The sequence below is a fragment of the Leptonotus elevatus genome, chromosome 21, assembly GCF_054856555.1.
Source record: "Leptonotus elevatus isolate MCC_2025b chromosome 21, RoL_Lele_1.0, whole genome shotgun sequence".
NCBI classification, from domain to species: domain Eukaryota; kingdom Metazoa; phylum Chordata; class Actinopteri; order Syngnathiformes; family Syngnathidae; genus Leptonotus; species Leptonotus elevatus.
In genome coordinates this window covers 10,325,646-10,341,629 of record NC_141259.1, presented here as the reverse complement: position 1 = coordinate 10,341,629, position 15,984 = coordinate 10,325,646, and the positions used below count along the sequence as shown (strand labels likewise).

Below are 15,984 nucleotides of genomic sequence, written 5' to 3'. Positions count from 1 at the left end.
AAAGTTAAATCATTAAGATATATTTTTTTTGATTGTTTTTCTCCCATCTTCTTCAAATCCAATGTCAGTCTAACTAAAAAGGTGTTAATTAAAACAAGTATACCAGAAACTGTTGCTTTTTAATGTTTTTTTTTTTTAAAAAGCAGGTGAAAACAAATATAAGACAAGAGAAAGCAGACTTGGACCTTTGATTTATTAAGTTAAATGTACAAAAGATGAATGATGTGATACATGTTTATTTTATTTATTTATTTATTTTAATTTGGGCTTTGTCATTCAGACAAAAACAAACGTGTGTCCCGATCCAAAGCCCCGAAAAGAGACAATCATCCAAATCATCTAAGTCACATTAAAAGCTTCCGCGGAACACAGCTTATGTCCTTGTGTATTCAGAATGTCATACAAAAGTGCAGAACAATATGTATTTACAGAATATATTTTTATCCATATAAAAGGAGTTTCAGCAATTCATTGTTCCAAGCAGGAAAGGCACAGACGAGTGTGAAACAAAAACATTTGATCGTTCCTTTTCAAAAGTGCCAAACACCCCCACTTTTTTTTTTTTTTTTTTGTGTGCGTGTGTGTGGTGGGGGGGTGATTTGCTTCTTCATATACAGTGTGGAAAGCAAAGTAAAGGCAATGGCGTGATTGAAATCGGACTGCATCGGATTTGGAAGCTGCCATCAAAGTCGAACGAGGTTGCGGGGAAAACAAAGAGGAATACTGTAAAAGTAACGAGGGGGGTGTTATGCGCACCCCCCTCCACTGCTGTAAATTAACAGCAACACTTGAATGTGCTCAACATTCTCTTTGGCCACTTGTCAACGGACTGGAATGGGTATGAGGGCACTCCCAACGGAAGTAGTTGCCGATATTGCTTCGAGTGGGAAACGTGTGTGTGTATATATATATATTTAAAAAAAAAAAGTAGAAAAATATCCGGCGCCTCGGGTAAAAAGGTGGCGCGATATCAAAAAAGTGCAATGTACAATCCTAACGGTGAGAGGAGGCGGACCCCTTCCTCCAGTATGTTTAAAAACAAACCGCAAAATTCCTTCCGAGTTCGTATCGGAGCCGTAACGAAGGCGGAAACACAGCTCGTGCGGCGAATGCTCGGGAAAGCGCTGCACTCGGTTCTGTGTGAAAGGCACCGGCGGGAAAACTGTTCTTTTACGGCAGAAATGTTTGCGGTATGGAAGAGATGTGGTAAAGGGATGCTGGAAAAGGCGGGACAGAAGTGTAAAGGTTCAGTTTTGAAAAAAAAAAAAAAAACGTCACTGGTGTATAAATATCTGATCGTGGGGGTTCTTGTCACTTTGCTGAGTTCTGTATAAAAGGTATTGCTGTATCGTGGTGCGTTATCATGATATTATATCACCAGTTTACGCAACAAAATATAAACAAAAGTATTTTTGCGGTTTGGCATTGGGTCATTTGGCAATATGGTCATTTGGCTATGTTGATGTGAGTTGAGGAGCTTCAGTTTAAAAAACGTAGTGTTTGTTGCCATTTTTGTGCCAAAGAAGCGAGTTGAGGAGCTTCATTTAGTCAACAGTAGTTGGGGTGTGCCAAAAAATCGACTCTCGTAAGAATCGCAATTCTCATTTAGTACGATTCAGAATCGATTTTTAAATGTCCCAAAATACTGTCTTGCCCTCGTGTGGGCCTTTTATTGGGAGCGCTGTTCGTGTTGTGCACAATTTGGCCACTGGGGGCAGTGTGGTTCCACGTGTTCTGATACACTGTTAAATTGTAGCCACATTAGAGAATTGAAGGAAAAAGGCATGATCAAGTTATGCTAATAAAAAAAAATTGGTTTTTTTTGCAGCGTGGGAAGAGCATATGCCGATGAGTAATGTTAACATGCTTCACAGTGTACATTCCTGAAGCGTTTTGTTTGAATAGTCGTTCTTTTGAGTGATAATAAATGCCGCGAGTAGCGCTCTAATGCTAATTAGTGCGCTACTCTACTCAGACTGGAGTAGATCATGACGATTCTTTGCACATTTATAAATTGAAGCAGAAATACTTGTTACAAAAATGGTTCCAAATCTAAAATCGATTCTGAATGGAATCGCAGCCCAAAAAAAATCCCAATCACATCGTGAGACTTATCGTTAAATGCACATTTTAACATATTGTGAATCGAGCCAATAGAATGACTAACCTCAACTGAAATATCGTGAGGCAGTATCATGATATGACAAAAACACTGATCCACGCAATCCTTATAGAGAATACAAATTACCACACAAAATACCGATAATCGAGAATCAATACTGTCGCTGTATGATGTCACACGGACATTTTTGTTTTATAGGTTGTGAATCTCTTCACCATATCTTGATACGGTATCTGATATCGGGATACCGGCAATATCGCCATCCTCGATTTACTCCGCCATTGCCATCCATGTCGACAATAAGCACCGCAATATCCTACTTCTCTGCGACGAAGGACGATAAACGCCGTTTCTCCTGTTACGGCTCCGACGCGACCATTTATGCGACATCGCCGAGGCTCCAGTTTTATCGTAAGGCTTCGATGACGAAAAAACAGGACGACTTTTTCTTTTTTTTTTGCGTTGTCATATAAAAATATCGCCTGGAGGCTAACGAGCGGCGTTTACAGTACTACCACAGCCAATCACAGCTGCTCTGATGCTAAGCTAAGCTAGCACAGTGGCCCCAAAAAGCTCTCTGCCGCTAAGTGCTCACTCTAGCGGGGTGTTGGCGGTCGGGTGCGGCGAGTCATTTGGGGCCGAAGCCGCCCTGGACGAACGGGTGTCCCAGCAGGACGTCGGCGGTGGGCCGCCACTTCTCCTCGACGAAGACCTGCCGCAGGAAGTCCCGGCAGGCGTCGGACACGCCGTCAGGCAGCGCCGGCTTGGTGGGCTGCGTGGCGATCTTGAAGATGGCCGCCATGGCCTCGTACTCGGCCCACGGCGGCTTCTGGGTCAGCATCTCCACCACGGTGCACGCCACGCTCCTGAAGTTGGAGAGTTACAAAAACGAAGCTGAACATTTTTAAGCAAATTTATTTGTAACTCATTTATTTCTTTGTAAGTCATTATGAGAATAAAGTCAAAGTGTAATATTAATAGAAGCCATACTGTTATGAAAGAAAATACTGTACAATTGTAAGAATGCAATTACAATCATTTATTAAAATATGTCAAAATACTAAACACAAAATTACAACTTCATTCTTGTCAATTGACTTTTTACTATTATAAGTTTACTATTGTAATATCACTATTTTCTCTATAATATTTTTTCCAGTAAGATTTTTTTTTTTTTTTTTTTACAAGAAAAAAAAAAATCTTATCAAATAATGAGAATTAAGTTGTCTTGTTTTGTTGAAAACGTATAATTCCTTATATGGAGTTATGAGTCTTTTTTCCTCATTGTTTTTAAAAATTGCCATAAAATAACTTTATGAAGATCAAAAATTTGTTTCTTGTTGTAATATTCTGAAATTATTATAGTAATAATAAACATACCACTTTATTTTCACACTATCAAACCTTTTCTTTTAAAACTGCAATTGGTTTCTTGTAATTTTGTGTGGGGAAAAAATGTAATATGAGAATGAAATCTAAACATTACAGGTATAAAGTGCCTTTAAAAAAAAAAAAAATCTTATAATAATTTTACTGCATTATTTTGTCAATATCAACGTCAATTCTAATGAGACTCTTCACACAATATTTTTTCTGAATGTTTAGAAAAATATACAATTTGGAATGTGAGGTGGACAGCAGAGGGCGCTCTCGTCCCTTCTTAAAGACTTGCCCAAAATCAGTTATCAAATGGAAACCAAGCCAAATAACTAAATCAAATGTGACAATCAGGAAATTGAAACTTGAAAAACGGAACAGAAAACAAAAATAAAAGCATTTCTGTTATTGGAAGAAGAAAAAAAAAATTGACCAAAAATACAAAATATCATCATACCACTATTATAGCCGATTGCAACTGGAACTGTAATTATTTGAAATGTCACAAATCCGTTCTAGCCCCCCCCCCCCCCCCCACCTGAAAAAACGTCCGCCATGTAAACCAACTAACTTCTTACCAGACGTCCGCTTTGCGTCCGTATCCCTCGCCGTTGATGACTTCCGGGCTCATCCAATAGGGCGTGCCGGTGACAGACTTGATGCCCGTGCCGGACATGCAGATGGTCTGGATGCGTTTGCTGGCCCCGAAGTCTCCCAGCTTCACGTTACCGGAGGAATCCCTCAGGATGTTGGCACCTTGTTGGCGAGAAGAAACAAAACGCAGGCCGGACCGGCAGCCGTTTAGTCACACGTTTCATCAGACGTCATTTCAACGTTGTGATAACAAAGTGGTAAGTCATAAAGTGAATACAAGAATAATGTAAAGCTACGGAAATAATCATAACGTTACCAAAATCAAGCTGTTACTTTGCAACCTTACAAATAGTCAAAGTTGCACAAATAAAGTTGTTATATTATGAAAACAAAAGCTATAAAAAATGATCAGGACTTGACCAAAATAAAACCAACAAGTTATGAGAATGACTCAAAGTTGCAACAAAGAGCAGTCGACTTACAAGAAATAAAATTCAATACAGTTACGAAACTAAAGTGGCAAAATGACAAGAAGAGAGAAAGACAAGAAAAAGTCATAAAGTTGCAACAACGAAGCCATAACTTCACGAGAACGAGCGTATAGCAAGAAAGGAAAACAAACTGAAGGCAATCAATCAATCTTGTGTATCTGCTGAGAGCCGCATTTACGCTCAAACGGGCCACCCGCTATCTCCTTTTTCCAGGCCAGACGCTACGTTTCAAGTCAAGTGACTCAAAAAAGTGCTTCTGAACCGCTAAACCAAATCATTTCACATCCGGCGTGGGACTTTTTTTTTTTTTTTTTTGACGCAGACGAGCTCCGGAAGCCAATTTTCCAAGCGGAAAATGTGGGAAAATACTTTTTTTTTTTTTACCTTTGATGTCTCTATGGACGATCATGTTGCTGTGCAGGTAGGAGACGCCTTGCAGGATCTGCCGGCTGTATCTCCTCGTCACCTTCTCCGTCAAAGCCCCGTAGGCCTTCAGCTGGTCCTTTATCGACCCCTGACCACAACCAAAGACAGGACGGGGTAGAGAAACGGTTGCGTTTAGACTCAAAACCCAGAACCTGAACACGACCGGGCAGTCCGTTCGTGCTGCCACTTTGGAAATCTTTGCCGATAAAATATCGCACCTAAAAGGAGCGGTGGGGGTGTTATCGCCTCGTCTGGCAGCACACTGCAGCGTAAATGTCGAGACAGGCGATAAAAATGGTGCCGCGGTAAATATTAAAAACAGACGGAAGGATAGTATTCCTCTGTCTTTTGGGAAAAATAATCCCATAAAGCGAGCACATTTGGGCCTACAACAGAGGACGTTTGAGGATGCTGACATTTCCGCGAGCAGACTCGGACGTAAATGGCATTTTACTGCCGCAGTTACGACGGCTTTTTTCTTGGTTTTCTTTTCTTCTTTTTTTTCCATTTACGCACCCCCGGCATGAACTCCACAAAGATGGTGAGCTTCCTCTGCTCCATGTCCCGCAAGCAGCCGTAGTACTGCACGATTCTCTCGTGACGCAGGTTCTTCAGCAGCTGGATCTCACACTCCAGAGCGTTCACCTCCTGCACACACAAAAATGGATATGTATTAAGGAAGGGGGGGGGTGTATGTTACAGACCCCTTGTTTAGAATTAGTCTCTAACAGCAATGCTAATTTTAGCTAGCCTGCTTATGGAGTTTTGCATCTTATGTTAGCATTAAGCTAGCATACCTTTGATTAGGTTCGATGTGTTTACAGCGTGCAGTGTATATAACAACATGGCTTGTTAATCAAACTCATGTCCTTCCCCCGCTCACCTTGCTGGTGTCCTGGCAGTCAGGGTCAAAGGGCACCTGCTTGGCCGCCAGCTCGCGGCCCGTGTCGGCGTCGTAGCACAGGTAGACTTCGCCGAACGCGCCGCGCCCCAGCAGCTTGCCCTGCCGCCAGTTGACCGGCGCCCGCGGGGCTGTGGTGACAATAACAACACATTAGTCATGAATATGAGGTAGCCATTCCAGTAGCTAGCCGTTAGCATCCAGTAGCTCACTAGCTAGTCGCTCCAGTAGTTAGCCACTTGGTAACTAGTCGGTCTATTGGCGATTCCAGTAGCTAGCCGCTAAACTAACTAGTCACTGCAGTAGCTAGCTACGGTAAGATGATCCTTTCCGTTAAATTACAAAAAAAAACTACACATTATTGGTAAATGAATGTTTATTTAACAGATGAGCCAACTCACACTTGGCGGTGCCGCGCTGGCAGCTTTTGTCTGCATTGCGTCCCAGCGTTCTCAGCTCGCCGTACTGGAGGCCGCCACCACCGTCGCCATTGTAGCTGCGCGTGCGGCTGGAGGGAACCAGCTGGAACAGGTTTTCCTGCGGCATAAAGCTGCGCGGAAGTGTCCTGCGACCTGCAAGAAAGGAGGTTTTGGACATATTATTGATTTTATTTTATTTTTTTACACACGTGGGGATACAGCCATGCACGTGTTTGCTTTACAGGTGCCTTTCGGCCAAGCGGAGACGCTTCAGTTCCCTGGTTGCCCGGCTTCCTGTCTGAGGGGAAGCCAGGGCTGCTGTGTTTTTTTAAACATGTTCAGATTCAACAGAGGGAAATGTAAATCATTGCTTTGCTGAGTGGTCCCTTTTATGCTGCTTTTTAAACCCATGATTTGTCTGCTTTCCCCCCCCCCCCTGTGTATGCTTTCACACAGACATGAGTCTAGTTAACACTACCACTAATTGAGGATACTTCTGTGACAGTGGCTAATGTTAGATATTTGTTGTTGTACTTACGATCGCCATAGTCTTTGCTCCGATTGGGCAACTGGAATTGGCGAGGAAAAGTCCCGCCTTTCCCATGGCGACCTAAAAAAAAGAGACACAGGCTAGGATTAGTTTTGTATAAAACTGAGGTAACAAGAACAAGAATAGTAATGGCCACGACTGTGTCGCCAGCGGCTAGCGTATTGGATAGCAACAACTAGCTAGCTACTGGAGCAAACTGCTACTAGTGAGTAGGTACTTGGTATTAGCTACTAGAGCTAATAGCTACTGGAGCCACAAACTGGCTAGCGTCTGAAAGGGCAATCTACTGGTCCAACTAGGAAGCTAGTCGACCAACTAACTAGCTAGATGCTAACTACTGGAGCAACATTCTTCTGGAACGACATGGTAGCTTGCAGCTAAGAGACACTAGCTATTAGAGCAACTACCTACTAGAACAGCTAACTACAGAAGCCAGCTGAGCTAGTAGCTAGCTACTGAAGCTAATAACTCACTAGCCACTAGCTGCCAAGTTGTTCAGCAGATAGTTTCGGAAGTAGCTTGTGGCTAGGGTTAGGGTTCGGGTTAGTGGTTAGGGTTAGCAGGCTAGCTAGCTGATCCATTACACAGATAGCAAAGGATGTTGGATCAATGTTAAATCAAGCTTCTCAACATTGATTCAACATCTCTTGCTATCTGGTAGCTACTGGCTCGAGTAGCTAGGAATTAGCTACCTAGTCGCTCCAGTAGATACGCTAAGTTCCAGTAGATAGCCGCTAAATCTTCACTAGATTGATGTACCAGTAGCTAATGGGTTAGTTGCTCCAGCAGCAAAGTGCGAGCTACCTCGTCACTCCAGAAGATTGTCAACCAGCAGTCAGTCTAGTTTCAGTTAGGACAATCATTTTACCCCTGTATTTGATTTTTCATTTTTTTTGTCAGAAGATTATGGTGAACATTTCGGATCTAAAACTATTTCACATAAAATGTTCTCTCATCTTTTTGATGAAAAACAACTTGACACACAATTACAGTAAATCAACAAGTGGCTCCATGCTATGAGCTAGTAAGTTAGCCAGCATTAGTTAGCGGTCGGATTAACATTATTGATGGAGCGTTAAAGTGACAGATTAGCAGAGAGATGATTTCATAAAATCACATTTTTCGTCTCGTTTTTTAAAATGTCCATACATTTTAGTCCAGTTTTTATTACCCAAGTACATTTTCATCTCGTCTTCATTAGTCGACGAAAACTCATACTGATTTAGTCCCATTTATTGTTTATTAACGAGTGTTTTTCGTTGACGAAATTAACACTACCGACATGTCACCCTCGCTGCTAGCTACTCAGGCAGAGTTCCCACAGAGGAGAGTGAGGTCATGCATTACTAGCTTAGCCTTTAGCACCCAGCCCAGAGGAACCATAACCCTAAGCAGGTGGAGGACGAGTGCTGACGTAAAGACGCGAAACAGAAGAGAGGCGAGAGCCACGAGCAATTGAAAGCAGCTGTCAGATGACGCGGCCTGTCCCCTCCATCCCCCCCGCACCCCCTCATGTTTGCGGCCGTCTCCCGTGGCGACGGGGAGTTATTTTTTTGTGTTTGGCGGAGCAATGGAGAGGAAAAATTGACTCACGGGGAATGATAAACAAACACTGGAGTGTTCAGCAGGCACAGATTTACATTAGGCGAGCGTGTGTGCACAAACACGTGCCAGTTTGCCTCCGAGAAGAAACTTTCAAGGCAATACTGCACTTCCTTGGTTTGTAGAAGGAAAGTAGGTGTACAGTCTTTTCTTCTTCTTTTTTTTACATTCCTGTTGTCCAAAGTAATGTCATGCAAGACTACAGAAATACAGTAAACATGAATTATGAAAAAGCGCGAGCAATTGGGGCACTCAACCCTAAAATGTTTCGAATAATAATAAAATACTGTATTAAAAAATTTGTTTCATATTATTTGATTTTGGAAAACTTTTTTTTTTACATTTTTAATATCCAAATTCTTTCAAAAATTCTCCAAAATCCCAAACAAATTAATTCTTATCCTTTGCTATTTCTTTTTTTATTCTTATGGGAAATAATAATTTTTTACACATTTAAATAAACTTAATGTATATATTTTTTATTTTTACTTTATTTGTAAATAGTACTTAATTTATTTATTCCTTCGAAATCTTATCTTGTTGTATTCAATGAAAACTATAAAAACAAATTCAGAAAAAAACACAAATGCTTTAACTTTACACGCAACATTTCTACTTAATCACCATTAATTCATGTAACCATTATTTCTGTTTAGACACGTAGAATGAATTTTCCCTTTATGCATTTGTGTCTTGTGTGTTTGCGCACAGGATGCCATTTTAACGCAAACTCACCTTTGTATTCGTAGCTGAGGTTCAGGTAATTATTGTCGCGGTTGTTCTGCGAGAAAGGCGGGCTGCAAGAGAAGGAGCAAGAGAAATCATTTGCTATTCCGCTCGCATTTCCCCCCAACTGCCCTTATCTTCAAATGAAGTCTGGCTCCAGCTGTTCCTGAGTCGAGCGGAGTTCTTCAAAAAAATAAATATTTTTTTTGGAGTTGGGGCTACAAAGCTTTGGGTCTTAACTGATGTCAAACAACAACGTCCTGAATCAGACGTGATAAGCATGATGCGTACGTTTGGATAAAACAGATTACGATATGCAGAAAATAAGAATCGAGTCAGGTTACAACAATTGTTCCAAGATCAAATTCAATCACTTCAAGGCTTTATTTTCTATCCTTTCCTTCTCTGTCAGGATATTGAAGGCTTCTCTAAAAGTATCCAAAAGGCTTTGTTTGACTTTTGAGGGTGTACGCAGAGGAGAAAAGGTGCACCAGCTCTTTAACGAGATGCTCAATCGGGTTGCCGAAGACTCCCCCCTAAAACCAACCAGAAGGTTTTGCTTTGACTTGAGAAGGGCAGCATGTGCCGTGTAATAATATTTCACCACTAAATCTGTCTGATCCCGCCCTCGCCCCTCCCCCGGCTGACCCGTCAGAGAAGCGTGACGTCTCTGCTGACCGCGGGGCGTCGCGGGGGCCGCGAGACCCTGGATAAGGGGGCACGCATGCCCGCTCGCAGGGAAAAGTTCCAATGCGCCGGTTTCCTGCCATTGTTCGCGCGGCCTGGAGCGCAGATAAGCCTCGTGCAGGTAGGAGCCGTTTCCGCCCGCTCGCTCTCTCTCTCTCTCTCTCCAAGCCTCCCTTTTTCGCTTTTCCCTTTTCACTCCCCTCGTTAGTGCCCCAACTCTCATGTCCTGTCTTTCCTCTAATGATAATGCCGGTGGAATCCGGGCGCCTGGATAAAAGGGTTGCGTCGCCGTGGCAACAGCAAAAATGACCCGATTCCAGCCGCCCCGCGCTGAACTTTCAACGCGCCTTATGAGCCGAGAGCATCACAAAGACGACCCCTCACCTGTCAAGCGCTTGGTCGATGGATTGGCAGCTGCTCGACAGCGAGTTGCCAGCACTCCCGAAGGGATCCAACATCTGAAATGTGACAACAAGAATTGAGTGCCAGTCAAGGCTGTTTTTTTTTTCAGAGCATGTTTGGGAGAGATGGCGTGTCAACTGCGTCATGGTTCAGAAAGGGCCTATGGCTTTTAACTCATTCAAACCCCAAAACGTATAAAAACGTTTTTTAATACTTTGCCCTTCGCTCCCCAAAACGTATTTATACGTTTTGTTTTTGTTTTTTGATACAGCTTCTGACCTGAAGAGGTGGCTTAAAGCAATGGTAGTTGTTGCAATAAAATGGCCAGCAGGTGGAAGCAGAGTATAAGAGATCAACCAGGGCCATGTTGCAACAAGCTCTTTTTGCCAGTGTTTTCAACAGGTTTGTGAATAATGATGTTACTTAGCTATATTCTAATGCTAATTGCTGCAAAACAAAAACCGATACAAATGTACTTTTCTTTCCCCATGAAAGAAGAGACTCTAATCTTTCTTTTGGTTCCATGTTCTTATAGCAATAGAACTGAATATTCTGTGGATCTTGCGAAATCAGTCAAAATCCAGTAAAACAGCCGGGAGCGAAGTGAATGAGTTAAAAAAGTATTAAAAAACATCACTTTCCTCCTTTTTTTTTTATTTAGGTGCGCACATTTTGAACTTTGTGAGGGTTTTATATTTTTAGACCTACATTGGTGTCTTGCATCTCGGGGATGAACTCCCCCTCGCTGTGGATGCTGGTGTAGGAGCCCTGGCGAGCGATTTGCTGCTGCTCCTCGGGGACGCTCCCTGGGGGAGGTGACGTCCGACCTGTGTGGAGGGAACCTGGAAAGAAGAAGTTAACAGAAAGTTATGTGATGGCAAAATTAAATCTGCTGTGATGTGAAGGGGGTGCACCAATGGAGTAATGAATGCTGACTCAGTCAATGGAATTCAGTAAATGGCATTTTTAAGGGTGTTCGGGGTTAGTTGCAAATAACCATTAACGTGATCATTTTCCTGTCAACGCAAAGTGGAGTTTATTTAGTGTTCCATAACTGAGGTGTTATAAACCCATCCAAATAGACAAAACACAATCACCTGTGGAGTGTTTGCGCACCCTCTCCGAGCCCTTCAGCAGCGAGCCTTTCAGATCCCCGAGCGACCGCGACGACCTCATCTCGCTCTGCTTGTCCCTGCTGTTCACCTGAAGGTACTGCGACGGGTAAATGAGGGGGATAGAGGGGTCGAGGGTGCACAAGGGTCGGGACAGGAAGTAAGGAAATGTCACCCGCACACCATGAAACGGGTGCAGGAAGGTGCGCTTCAGCTAACAGTGGCACTCATGTTGTTGACTCTAAATGCGTATCAGCTTTAAAAGGAGGGTGACTTCCTCTTTGTGTTGCAATATATGAAATAGGTCATGTCATTTCATGAGCGGGGGTGGGGGTGGGGTCTCACATGGTTGTTCTTGGGGGTCTTCAGCAATATCCTGAGCAGACCGTTGGTCACCGTGCTGGAGCCGAGAGAAAACACGGCCTGGTCCAGGTCCTCCTGGCTCTTGAGGGGTAGCAGCAGCTTGAAAAAAGACAAGAAAACAACATGCAGTGTAACCTTTTCTGTGTGCCCCCATTGTTCCATTATGAGAGCATGTGAAAGCATCAGAGGGAGAGCAAAAAAAGAATGATTGATTTATGACTCACTTTTGGAAAACAGGACGAAATGAAATCCAAATGTAAGTTACTTTATATTCTTTTTCGAAGTTGTCACAAATATTTTAGCCTTTGATACGTTTTTAATTTTATGTTTTGGGGCTCATTAACTCATTCACTGCCATTGACGGTTATAGACGTCAAATATTCATTTCTATTAGTTAAAAAAACCCAACTATTTTTGTTAAGAGTATGAAAACCTAGAAGTTTTTATTGATTACAGATATAAAATTTGTGATTAATCGTGAGTTAACTTGTGAGGTCATGCAATTAATCACGATTAAAAAACGCCTGACGCTCCTAATTTTTAATAATCTTTTCTTTTCTTTATTCGCGTCAGGCGATCATTTTTTTAAATTGTAATTAATCACATGACTTCAATAGTTAACTCACGATTAATCATTAATTTGATATCTGTTCTAAATGTGCAATTAAAAAAATCTAGGTTTTTATACTCTTGTTAACAAAAGTGGAAAAATGTTAAACTAATTGAAATAGTTCAAATAAATTTTTGACGTTAATAGCCGTCAATGGCAGTGAATGAGTTAATGAAAGGGCTACCTAATGTGTAAAATTACTACTATAATACTCGCTTTATGACCCTCTTGGAAACAGGAGGTCATAAAATCCAAGGGTCGAAAATTTCAAATATCAAGGGTCATAAATCAGCAACAACAAAAAAGTCAGTAATTGGGGTGCAGTCCATTTCTTTAAACCATGGTGCCTGAATCTACCCTAACTTAATCCAGGAGATAGAAATGGCTACCTACATATGCAAAAAAAGCAATGATTGATCTGTAAACCATTAGATGTTTTCACAGCAAGGGCATAAAATCCATAAAAGGTAGTCACCAGTTATTTGTCAAGAAATAACCATTTCTGTCACGCAATTTGTAATCTACCATTAGTTATCTCAATAGGTAGAAGGGATACCTACATTATGTTAAAAAAAAAGAGGGAAAAAAAAGAGATTTTAAAAAAAAGAAAGATTTATGACCCTTTTTAAAAAAAAGGTGTCATGAAATCCAGAAATACATTTATGTTTTGCGGATGTGTCGTAAATCATTTAGACCTTTCAACTTTGAGCTGTGTTTTTATTGGTATTCATAAATCATTTTTAAGTATTTTATCTCATAAATAGTGCAGCACATTTCTGTTTCTCATTGGGTAATTTACCCTAATTGATCCCAGCCGGGGCAATTGTTCTTGTTTTATTACACATCAAATGAAAAGAAGCCAAATCCCTTATCGACTATATTACCTCGGAACTTTTTCCATTTCCGCAATACCAGCCAAAAGATGCGTCAAGGTACCTCTTTCTCCATGAAGAACATGTCCATCTGCTGACCGAAGGCCTCGGTCACCTTCTGGACGAGCTCCTTGATCTTCAGCGGCCTCTGGAAAGGAATGATCCTGGGAGGGACGAGACGTGCCAAAATATCAACTAAACAAAGTGCAATTTCTGCAGAAATACAATAGTCAGCTTGTATACATGTATATCGGAGGTGGGATTCGAACTTGCGAACTTCTGGTTACTGGACATTGCACTTTAATAATGATAATAATGATATGTAATGATGATACGTTGTATGTATGGAAGTGGACGTGGAAAAAATGTCAATGTCTGTCCCATTGAAAACGAATGGGGAAAAGTTTATATTTTTTAACGTTAAATTGTGCCAATACTGTCACTAATGTGAAATCAGACAATATGTATCCCGTGAGGCGTGTAAATCGGCAGTATAATGTGGGAGTTGTTACACGACAAAAAAGTGTGGAAAATAAAAATCACAATAACATATATGGGAATGCTTAAGCATTCCCACAATAAATAATTGCAATCTGATTGGCATAAACGGGAACAAAACTCAGGACTTTTTGCTGCTAATAATAGTAATTCCTTTCTATGTGACCTGGCCTTGGACATCACAGCAATGGAAGGTTGAACAAGAATAGAACAAAACGTACCTTCTGTAAAATTGTTTATAAAATTAGGAATGAGCATTACAAAAGACGGTTGATTATTTAAATCAAGCAGCACTAAGGCAATTTCCAACCTTGATAAAAATATTTTCAGAACTCTTCTGATGAAACGTTGTCTTAAAACTAGTTGAATGGCACCTTTGCCGTGGCCTGAGGGGGTCTGTATCATTTTTACTGGGACAACCTTGAGGAGAATGGTAGGAACACTGTCACACAAAAAAACTACAAACTGCTTTACGGCGTACATGCTTTGAGGTGTTGTATTTTTTATTTTTTATTATCAGCATTTGTGACTTCAGGAAAAACTGCATATGTGCTTTGACATCACAGGGTCAATTATCATTTCAACTCTAACTTTACTTGACATTTAAAGCTTATTTCATGCAGCCATATTTGCACATAATCAAATACTGCAGTGGTCACGTCAGCAATTTTGCAGCTATTTAAAACGTACTACAGCACAGGAAGTGGTTGTGGTGGGAACGTGGGAGACGACTGTCCTTGCCACTAATTGATATGCGATTAATGCTAAATGATGCCGGTTAGCAATTTAAGTATCCAGAGGGCTTTGTTTTGACTTTTTTTTTTCCAGAGGAGAGCGTGTTCGCAAACTCTACAGGAGCAGTCTTTCTCAAACTTTTCAAGCAACACACCCCCTTTTGACATGACAAGAGCTGGCGCACCCTCTCTCCCCTTCACCCACCCGAAAAATAAATCAAAACAAATCATTTTGAATCACATAAAAAAAAATTTTTTTTTAAAGGTTTCTCTTATTCAAAACATTTTGTTATGACATATTTTTAGAGTGGGGCGGAGAGGTGGTGCGCCGACCCAGAATGTTAAAGGGGGGGGGTGCTAAGTGATGCTACGCCACCAGCGGCAATCACGCACCGCCGAGGCGCCGTCTCAAGTGCACGTAAGCTCCGCGCCTACGTGTGCGAGCGAGCGAGCGTGCTTTCTTATCGGTGTGGCGTAAACGTTTGCAAATACAACCAAAATAAATAAATCGGTGCGAGGGCGCGCAATCAGCGTGCGTGTTGGCTGCCGTTTCAACACCGTCGCCCCCCCCCCCCCCCCTCATCATCCTAACCTCAGCTCACACACACACACAAAGGCAGATGGGAAACTTCCTGAGAGGAAGTGGGGTGGTTTAAAAAAAAAAGAAAAAAAAAAGAAAAAGTGGAGCGGCAGCAAAACGCAGCAGGAAGTCTGTCTTTCCCTCGTCTTTTCCAGAGTGAAAGATAGAGAAAGAGAGATGCTGAGATATTTAGAGAAAATAACGCTGACGGGCCTGAAAAAACAAGGAGAGAAGTGCGCTTATTCACTTTTCTGCCTTTTCTGTCCACACTTGCAATTTAACGCGTGCAACATTTTGTGTCATTACGGTAGTAACAGTATGCGCACAGGAAATACACACAACAATCGCGTGTGTTGCAGCACGCCCCGGCCAATCAAATTGTTTGTTCAGAGCGACTTGATGACAATTCTTTTAAACAGAATTTTGTTGTTAAAGGGGTTGAAAATTTTTTGAGGAAAGACTGCTCTATCCAAAAAGGATTTGTTTTGATGCGTTTCAGGATTTAGGCAATGAAACATTTTTAACATAAACATCATGCAAATCAACTTACGATTGTGATTGGTTAGCTAGGATCCAATCATGAACCACAAGTGTTGACATTATCCAAATTATGTGTTTTATTGGTTGAGTTTGGGGAAAGGGGGTGCGCATTGTGACATTGAGAAATGGGTTAAAACATTTAGAATTTTTTATTTTTATTTGTATTTTTTTTAAAGATTTTGGCTAGGCAGACAGGGTGCGGCAACTTTTTCGGAAAGCTTTGTCTTTTCTTTTTTTAAGCAGCATTTTCCATACTCTTTAAACTGCGCACCCCCTTCAACATACCAACAAGTGTTGATGCACCCATTCTCCGCCATCCAAACCATAAAGTCAAAAACAAAGCCGTTTGTCAACATCCTTACACTACGCATTTGGTTC

The 15,984-nt window shown here is 41.6% G+C and overlaps 1 protein-coding gene across 1 annotated transcript in view; it reads right to left on the bottom strand.

Moving 5' to 3' along the window:
* Positions 1–174: 174 nt before the first annotated feature.
* Positions 175–15,984, bottom strand: part of map3k22 (mitogen-activated protein kinase kinase kinase 22) — a 36,461-nt gene continuing 20,651 nt past the window's right edge. Inside the window, exons 6-18 of the mRNA XM_086066436.1 lie at positions 13,319–13,418; positions 11,755–11,871; positions 11,395–11,509; positions 11,006–11,139; positions 10,280–10,353; positions 9,218–9,279; positions 6,869–6,940; positions 6,313–6,483; positions 5,894–6,042; positions 5,527–5,658; positions 4,969–5,098; positions 4,078–4,255; positions 175–2,988 (exon numbers count right to left, since the gene is read on the bottom strand). Of these exons, the coding sequence (XP_085922562.1) occupies positions 2,751–2,988; positions 4,078–4,255; positions 4,969–5,098; positions 5,527–5,658; positions 5,894–6,042; positions 6,313–6,483; positions 6,869–6,940; positions 9,218–9,279; positions 10,280–10,353; positions 11,006–11,139; positions 11,395–11,509; positions 11,755–11,871; positions 13,319–13,418 (1,672 nt within the window). The 3' untranslated portion in view covers positions 175–2,750. The remainder of the gene's footprint in view (positions 2,989–4,077; positions 4,256–4,968; positions 5,099–5,526; positions 5,659–5,893; positions 6,043–6,312; positions 6,484–6,868; positions 6,941–9,217; positions 9,280–10,279; positions 10,354–11,005; positions 11,140–11,394; positions 11,510–11,754; positions 11,872–13,318; positions 13,419–15,984) is intronic.